Source organism: Chiloscyllium plagiosum, chromosome 17, assembly GCF_004010195.1.
Source record: "Chiloscyllium plagiosum isolate BGI_BamShark_2017 chromosome 17, ASM401019v2, whole genome shotgun sequence".
Classification (NCBI taxonomy): domain Eukaryota; kingdom Metazoa; phylum Chordata; class Chondrichthyes; order Orectolobiformes; family Hemiscylliidae; genus Chiloscyllium; species Chiloscyllium plagiosum.
This window is the reverse complement of record NC_057726.1, coordinates 61,289,667-61,299,182: the sequence shown is the minus strand read 5'-3', so window position 1 is coordinate 61,299,182 and position 9,516 is coordinate 61,289,667. Positions and strand designations below refer to the sequence as shown.

At 42.0% G+C, this 9,516-nt stretch overlaps 1 protein-coding gene across 6 annotated transcripts in view; it reads right to left on the bottom strand.

The window, feature by feature from the left end:
- Positions 1-9,516, bottom strand: part of ndrg4 (NDRG family member 4) — a 163,261-nt gene that overhangs the window by 18,970 nt on the left and 134,775 nt on the right. For all 6 annotated transcript variants that reach the window (XM_043707294.1, XM_043707293.1, XM_043707295.1 and 3 more), the window contains 3 exons: positions 8,116-8,167; positions 7,068-7,115; positions 631-666 (listed from right to left, as the gene is read on the bottom strand). In XM_043707294.1, the coding sequence (XP_043563229.1) occupies positions 631-666; positions 7,068-7,115; positions 8,116-8,167 (136 nt within the window). The remainder of the gene's footprint in view (positions 1-630; positions 667-7,067; positions 7,116-8,115; positions 8,168-9,516) is intronic.

Below are 9,516 nucleotides of genomic sequence, written 5' to 3'. Positions count from 1 at the left end.
CTGACCTATCACTCTCACCTTGACCTCTTTCCACCTATCGCATTTCCGATGCCCCTCCCCAAGTCCCTCCTCCCTACCTTTTATCTTAGCCTGCTGGACAAACTTTCCTCATTCCTGAAGAAGGGCTTATGCCCGAAACGTCGATTCTCCTGTTCCCTGGATGCTGCCTGACCTGCTGCGCTTTTCCACCAACACATTTCCAGCTCTGATCTCCAGCATCTGCAGACCTCACTTTCTCCTGAATGACCAATTGGCCTGCTTCTTACAGATGAATGAGGAATATTAGCCAGAATTTTGGAAATATTCCCTGATATTTTACAAATTATGCTATTTCTCAAAATTTGTTACCTGTCTGAATCATTGAAATAAAGGTTCAAACAGACCTTAATTTAATTGTGCAAAATGGCAAATTCAAACTGCTCTGAGTTATGGCCAAACATTTCTTCCTATCTTCTCCTACACCATTGTAATTCAAGTAGAAATTTGGTTTGCTTCTGGAATTCTTAATTCTAGGAGCTTGGACCATAGTCTTTTGGCCTGAGCAAAAAGCTTCCACCTAGTTCAAGCTGGAAAGTTGAATAAAGACAGCCCTGTCTTTATGAGAATCCAGACAGTTTGTCTGTTACTCACCTGTGTAATCTGTGGCAGACCACCAGAATCAGCCATCTGAAAAATAAAACAAATGAGAACAAGAGGGAGAAGTTACAGCTTTTTTCAATAACATTTCTGTAATAGCTGAATGATCATTATTGATTATTGCCCACAGCTCTCACAAACTTCCAGGTATGGACTTGACCTTCTGGGCAAAACCTCTATGATTTAATGCTCTAGGAATTCTTTCAACATATTCCACCTATTTCATTTGAGTAACCAAGACCCAGAACAATGATCCATCATTTTCCATCACATAACAAGGTTGCTCATCTATTGATCTTATTTACTTGGGTTTGTTGGGTAAGTCTAACACTGGATCTCAACTGATTTGGATGGATCTTTCATGAATATGTTGGTCTTTAGTAATATGCCCCATGGCACTTTAGCTCCATTGCATCAATGGTCCATTTCAAGGTTAAATGAGTTTTCCAAGGCAGCCTGGGCTGATTGTGAGAATAATAGGGTTAAAGAATGATTGCAGTTTAGATCTGTTGGGTAATTATCCAATGGTAATTTATTGGGCAAGGGACCCAGCACTGAGCTTTGTCAACTGTCAACTTGTGCCTGTGAACTTATTAAATGAATATCCCATATTCAGCATGAGAATGTAACATGATTATTTAGCCATGTTTAATGAGTGATGCTTAGAATTGCCTAGATCTGCTGAAGCAATGAAAGCTCATCATTGTGTAGCTCTTGGGGTGAACAAAGCATACATTTCCTGGATCTGTCGAATGAGTAAAACTCATGATTGTGTGATTCAGTGGAATTAATGAGGGTCAGACTGAAGTGTTTAGTCCTGAAAGACTAATGGACTTACCACAGAAAGATAAGAAAATAAAAGATATATATGTTAATGCATACTCAGAAAAGGAGTCAGAGAATATTTCTGAGGGTTATCTTAAAGATTGAATCCTAAGACGAAAATGAAGACTACGGCAGGTTAGTGCAGGGGAGAAATGGGCGATGTACGCCAAATTGTGTTGCCAGTAGCATACACAGGAAGTGTTATAGGTAGCACATGAACCACCTATAGGAGGTCACCTAGGGGTACGAAAGACTCAGGCTAAGGTACAAAAGTATTTCAATTGGCCTGGAATGCATATGGAAGTGGTTATATTTTGCCGTATGTGTCATACATGCTAAATGGTAGGTAAGCCACAGGCAGTAATAAAACAAACACCTTGGTTGCCAATTCCTGCTTTCGAAGAACCTTTCATACAGGTTATGATTGATTGTGTAGGTCCCCTCTCGAAAACTAAAAGTGGGAACCCATGCTTGCTAACCATAATGGCTGTGTCTACCGGATTTCTGGAGGCAATTCCATTACGGTGTATTAAGGCAAAAAAGTGTGGTAGAGAAGTTAGTAGCTTTCTTCACGCGTTATGGGCTACCCAGAGACCAAGGGTATAATTTTACTGCTAGGCTGTTTAAGGAAGTCATGGATAGCTTGGGTATACAGCAATTTAAATCAAGTGGGTATCATCCTGAATCCCAGGGAGCTTTAGAAAGTTGGCCTCAGACCCTGAAGACCCTGTTAACAGCATACTGTTAGGATTACCCGAAGGATTGGGATAAAGGTATCCCATTCGTATTGTTTGCCATTAGAGATGCCCCAAACGAACCTACTCAGTTTACTCTCTTTGAAATAATATTTGGACAAGAAATGAGAGGGCCTTTGAAATTAATTAAAGAGAAATTGACAGCATCTAAGTTGGAGATCTCACACTTGGATTATGTATTGGAGGTGAGGCAGAAATTAAATCGGACAGTGAGTTAGCTAAACAGCATCTAAAAAGGGCATAGTATAGAATGAAGCAGGCGCCAGATAAAAACTCTGAAATTCGGGCATTTTCCCATGGGGATAACATATTAGTATTGTTACCAGTAGGAGGAGATCCCTTCAAAACCAGGTTTAGTGGTCCCTATCAAATTGGGAAAAAGTTGAGTCAGGTAACTAGCTGGTAAAGATGTTGGATAGAAAAAAAAACTATTAGGTATGTCATGTGAATATGGTGAAACCTTATTATACTAAAGACAGGGAACTGGAGAAACAGGTGTTAGTTACTGCCCCGCAGAGTGAGGAATCAAATCCAGATGTTATGGAATTTGATGTGCCTCAAAATACGTTAAACAATGAGGAAGTCCTTGAGGAGTGGGATAGGTTAGTAAATTACCTGCCTCAGGTGCAAAGAAGACAGGCAGGAGGTTGGAAGAACACAGCAGGCCAGGCAGCATCAGGAGGTGGAGAAGTTGATGTTTCGTGTGTAACCTTTCTTCAGGACTGGGGATGGATGTAGGGGGAACTGCAGATAAAGTGGGTGGTGGGGACAGGGCGGTGAACTGGGGATAGGTGAAGACAGGTAGAGGGTACCATCTTGTTGGTCAGTGGGAGGTCTGAATCCGGTTGGTGGCCGGGAGGAGTGGAATGGAAGGGGAGGGGCTGGGAAGGGACGTTATTTGAAATTGGTGAACGCAATGTTGAGTCTCCCAGGCTGTAGGCTGCCTAGGCGCAAGCTGAGGTGTTGCTCCTCCAATTTGAGCTGTGGTTCGGTGCTCGGTGAACTGTTCCCTAAGTTTATGTTCGGTCTCCCCGATGTAAAGAAAACCACACTGGGAGCACCTGATGCAGTAGCAGTAAACGAGGTTGGAAGAGAGGCAGGTGAACCTCTGTCTCACCTGGAAGGACTCTTTGGGGCCCTAGATGGAGGTGAAGGGGATGGTGTTCTAGCAGGTTTTACATTTTTCTGGTTGCAGGGGAAGGTACTTGGGCAGGGAGGGTCATCGGTGGGGAGAGTGGCCTAAACAAGGGACTGTTGAAGGGAATGGTCCTTGCAGAAGGCAGAGGGGGTAGGTTGGGGGAGGACATTCTTAGTGGTGGGGTCTAGTTGGAGTTGGCGGAAGTGTTTAAGGATGATGCATTAGATGCGGAGACTGGTGGGTTAGTAAGTGAGGACTGGGGATTCTGTTTTTATTGCGTTGTGGGGGGGGCGGTTAGAGCAGTGGAGCGGGGAATGGAGTCAGTGCGGTGGAGGGCTGCCTGGATGACAGGGGGAGGAAAAGCACGTTGTTCAAAATAAGTTGGGAAGTTTGGGAGTGGAATTTTGTTTAAAATTACTTACAGTGTGGAAACAGACCCTTCGGCCCAACAAGTCCACACCGACCCTCCACAGAGCAACCCACCCAGACCCATTCCCCTATATTTACCCCTTCAACTAACACTATGGGCAATTTAGCATGGCCAATTCACCTGACTTGCACGTTTTAAAACTGTGGGAGGAAACTGGAGCACCCGGAGGAAACCCACACAGACACGGGGAGAATGTGCAAACTCCACACAGACAGTTGCCTGAGACGGGAATTGAACCCGGGACTCTGGCGCTATGAGACAGCAGTGCAAACCACTGTGACACCATGCCGCCCATCTCCTTATCCGAGCAGATGCAATGGAGGTGGAGGAATTGGGAGAATGGGATGAAGTTCTTGCAGGATACTGGATGGGAGATGTAGTCCAGGTAGTTATGGGAGCCTGTAGGTTCGTAAAAAAAGTCCGTCTGGAGATGGAAATTGTGAGTCAAGAAAGGGGAGAGAGGTGTCCGAGATGGACCAAGTGAATTTGAGGGTGGGGTGGAAGTTGTGGGCGAAGTCAATGAACTGCTCCAGTTCAGCCTGGGTGCAGGAGACTGTACCGATGTAGTCATCAATATAACAGCAGAAAAGGTGGGGCACAGTGCCTGTGTAGGAACTGAAGAGGGACTGCTCGATATAGCCAACAAAAAGGCAGGCGTAGCTGGGGCCCATTGGGTACCAATGGCCACTCCCTTCATTTGGATGAAATGGGAGGATTTGAAGAAAATGTTATTGATGATGAGGACCAATCAGGAGCAAAGAATGCAGCTGAAAGGTTTGTTATAACAGTATGAGGACATCTGCAGGAGTAAGATGCGAAGGACTAACGCTATTGTGCGTGAGGTAGACGTAGGGAATGCTGTTCCAATAAAACAACACATCTACAGGCTTAATCCTTTCAAAGCCAGACAGGTCCAGAAGGAAGTGGATGCGATCTTCAATGAAGATATCATTGAACCGAGTCAGAGCTAGTGGAGATTGCCGATCGTGTTAGTTCCCAAACCTGATGGGACTCAATAATGTTGTGCGGACTATTTGTTGTGAAGGTCAACACCTAACAAAATTTGTCTCATACCGAATATCCAGATTGGAGGACTGTACAGAGAAAGTTGGACATGCCAGTTAAATCATAAAGTTGGACTTACTGTGTGGTTATTGGCAGGTAACTTTATCAGAGAAAGCAAAATAAATTTTTGTGTTTGTAACCCCAAATGGGCTATATCAATTCAGAGTGATGGCCTTTAAAACAAAGAACACATCTGCCACATTCCAAAGACTCATGAACAGAGTTCTGGCTGGGTTAACAAACTGTGCAGTGTATCTGGATGATGTAGTGAACTTTAGTGAGTCCTGGAAAGATCACATAGTACAGTTGGCAGAGCTCTTTGAACGATTAAGAGAAGCAAAACTGGTAATAAACTTAAAGAAAACAGCATTTGTGAAAGCAGAAGTGGCGTTCTTTGGGGCATAGAAGGTTGACTCCAAGAAACGCAAAGATGAAGGCCATCGAGAAATTTCCACAACTAACCTCGAAGGAAAAGGGGCTTCGATTTTTGGGTCTAAGCAGATTCTACCGAAAGTTTGTTCCAAACTTCAGCAGCGTTGTGGCACCGTTAAAAGATTTGTTGAAGAACACCACAAAATTTCAGTGGACTGAACAATGCCAGGAGTCATTCAACCATTTAAAAGCAATATTAACCACTGCACTAGTTTTAGCTACACCAAACGTTTTGAAGCCTTCAAGTTTGCAATCAATGCTAGTGACATATGAGTTGGAGCTGTATTGCTACAGGAAGGTAATGGAATTGAACTGCCAGTTGGTTACTTTTCAAAGAAACTCAACACCTACCAGAGAAAATATGATCAAAAAGGAATTATTGAATTTGTTACTGGCCTTACAATATTTTAGTGTTTATGTCATGAACAATAGGTCGGAGATGGTTGTGTACACAGATCACAATCCTCTTACATTCTTGGAAAGATTTAAAGACAAGAATATGAGACTATTTCATTGGAGTTTTATGTTACAGACTTTTAATTTACAAATCGTACATCTTGAGGGTCGGAAGAATGTGATAGCAGGTGCATTATCGTGGATTTAACGGATAAATTATAGCTAATATTGAACAGATACCAATGTTTCTATGTATGTATGTGTGCAGACGTTAATATGGACTGAGATTATTATTCTATGTCTTTCATGGTAATGGGATTAAGAAATAGAAAAAATATGAAGCCATCTTTTCATTGTGATAGTTCATTTTTTCTTAAGGGGGGTGTAATGAAGTTAAAGGTGTGTACTCTACCTTTAAGGGAGAGTGAAAGCTGACAAGCACCTGTCATGTGACTGACTAACAGGCACAGAGTGTACTAGAGAATTGATGATGTAACCTTAAGATGTAACCTTTGGCTGTAACCTAGATACTGTAATTGTTTTCACAGCAGTTCGAATTTAACCAATCAATCAATTTAAATTATGCCCCAAGATACCAAAACCCAATCAAATTTGAATGTTACTGTCTTGACAATGTCAAACCAATGAGATGATCCAATGACTGGGGTATAAAAAGCAGGCATTTTGGACAGTTAGCCAGAAAGAGCACCACCTGCCATTGTCAGATTGCCCGAAAATACACTCTGTCAAAGGTACCTTTTTCATATGCAAAATCTGTGTAGCAGAAGACCAAAGATGACCCAGGGAGATCTACAAACAGAGGAAGATTGACTCTGGAGACGACAGCTGCTGTCTGGTTTTGAAAACCGAGTCGCTGTAAATTTAATAAGGACTTTATTGGATCAGCACATTGTTACAGAGTGGGAGGCAGATAACAAACCTTTAAGATAAAGGAGGCTTAGAGTTATAAGTAGTTGTTGTTTAATGTTCACATTAGAGTTAAAGAATAAAATTGATATTTTTTGTTAAATAATGGAATTTGAATAGTTCTCTGATACTCATATTTAACAGATTACGAGGTAACGTGAGCTTTTCTGTGTGTTTAGTTTAATTGACAGAAGAGTTTACCGCTGTTTTGTATCAAATATCTAAAAGAAAAGGCCACAGGTCACCTCTTCCTGCCTTGTCCAATTGCTTGGTACATCAAAGATCAGTCAGTAAATGCTACCTTACTAATCTGGGCTAATATAAGTTAATTGTTAAGACATTGCTCAATTATTTTGTTTATTTTAATTAACTTGCTCTGACACATTATAACAGCTCCAGGGCAACTGGAACATTTATATGCAATTAACTGTTTAAGATTACAGCTAGTCCAGGCATTCTATACCTTAAGGAAAGTTGTCTGAGTTGGGTCCAGCTTGGAGTTACATTCCACCTGTGATTGAAAGAGCAGCATTAGTATGAAACCATGATGAATGATAAAATATCTAACAGATTATGAGCACTAATTCCATTTCCCAAAAGAGGGAATGTGTGCTACGATATTGTACATATATTCATGAAGATTTCCTCTGCTCAGTATTTCAGTTTCAAAACAAAGACATATTTGCAGCTTTGTCAGAAATGTTTCTTGGAGGAACTTCAACTGTACAAGTACCCGCCCGTCATCATGTATGTACCATGCCACTATTCACATCAACCAGGACACTCCTTCCTTCACTGTCAATTGTGTTACAATTGCTCTCTGGATTATGGGTCAATTAAATACGTGTAAGTGGCATGCAGTTGTTGCAAGTATTAGACTAACATCTTATGACACTTTCCTTCTCCAAATTTTGCCATTCCTTTGCTGATAAAATGCTTATTATTTCATCTCAGAGAGATCTCAGCTATTGATCCATGTTGGACTAAGGGTATTTAGAATATCAGATACAAGCTTCAATCCAATTTGGTAATACTTGTAGGAAATCTAAAGGCACTAGTGGATAACCTAATGCATTGACAATCAGAGTAAGACATATCAACCTAGCAAAACAATGTCATGCATAACCCACAATATATGTAGCTATGAAAAAGGCACATAAGGAGCATTGTTCAGATTTTTACTGGGCAGACAAAGAGAGATAGAATCCAAACAACATTCCTTCTAAGATCTGTGGCCACGCATACCAAATCAGCATGCCAATGCATGACTTCTAGTTTCAAAAGCTGATGCAGCATACAGATCTCAATGATTTGCACAGTGAAAACAAAATTAGAGGGAAAATTTAACCCATGGCAGAAAAATGAGGACTACTCCCTTGTTATTGCAGTGTTCCTGAATGTTGCAAGCTTCTTACAAATAGCAATGCTTTCTCTTGCTTCAAGGAGATGAATGTATAGAAAATACCCTTCCCAGCCACTGGATGTGATGCAGATTCACTGCTTATACTCACCACACCTTCCTCTGCTGGGGAATTGTCCCCCACAACCAGCATCACTGGACACCTAAAATGAAACAGACCATCAGCCTGCGTTCTTGTGCCTGCAAATTCAGTCAAAGCATGGCATCATTTAATACCTCATATCTGAGGTCATTGTTCATCAAAAGGTAAAGGAGAACATTTCAATGGAATCACAGTAATGAAGTGAGAGCTCCCACTCACATTTAGCACGCTTTCCCTACTGCAAATTGCAAACAAAGTGAGACTGTGAACTAGCTCAGACACAGGGAACAAAGAAAAGAGGGTCATATACATTGTTACAGAGTTGGACATGTTCAACTAGGAGAAAGTGAGGACTGGAGATCAGAATCGAAGAGTGTGGTGCTGGAAAAGCACAGCTGGTCAGGCAGCAACCGAAGAACAGGAGAATCCTGATGAAGGGCTTATGCTTGAAACGTCGATTCTTCTGCTCCTGGGATTCTGCCTGACCAGCTGCACTTTTCCAGCACCACACTCTTCGACACAGAGTTGGATATGTAAGGAAACACTCGCATCCAGGCTTTTAGTGTAGAATAGTTGCACCAAATGAAAAATAAAGATAAACAAAAGTAAGAGACTCACTCCCTAAAAGCTTTCGTGCATTCATTGACAATGCTCACTATTCCCAGCCCATAACCAATGCACTACTGTGATTGGCTGATCATATATCATTATGAACAAATGTGTTTTTGAGAGCTTACCAACTCTGATCTTCATTGTAAGGAGAGTTTCACAAGGAATTTACTTGCTTTCTCAAGGCTGAGTTTTGCACCATCAGTTTGCTCAGTGTTGTACCAATGATCAGCCACGTTACAGCTCACCAAATCTTCAATTTTACACTCAATTTTGGACTATTTGATTTCATAGAATCTATAGAAGTCTCATAGAATCATAGAACCCTTACAGTGTGGAAACAGGCCCTTTGGCCCAACAAGTCCACACCGACCTCCCAAAGAGTAACCCACCCAGACCCATTCCCATGGCCAATTCGCCTTAACCTGCACATCTTTGGATTGTGGGAGGAAACTGGAGCACCTGAGGGAAACCCACGCAGACACAGGGAGAATGTGCGAACTCCACACAGACAGTCACCCCGAGGCTGGAATCGAACCCTGGTCCCTGGCATTGTGAGACAGCAGTGAGCCAACCATTGAGCCACCCCGCCACCCTTATTTCTTATGTTCATGATTGAAAATAGACAAGGAACCTTGCAAGGGAAATCTCTAAGTCAATCTATAAAAGACAGGTGCTGGAGGAGTTCAGATTTGGAGCAAGAATGGAGAGATTGGGATTTTCTTCGAGGAGGAGTAATGGCAACAGTTTTGAAGGGAAAGGAGTGAAAACCTCTGGAGTGGAAACCATTTACAATGGCAA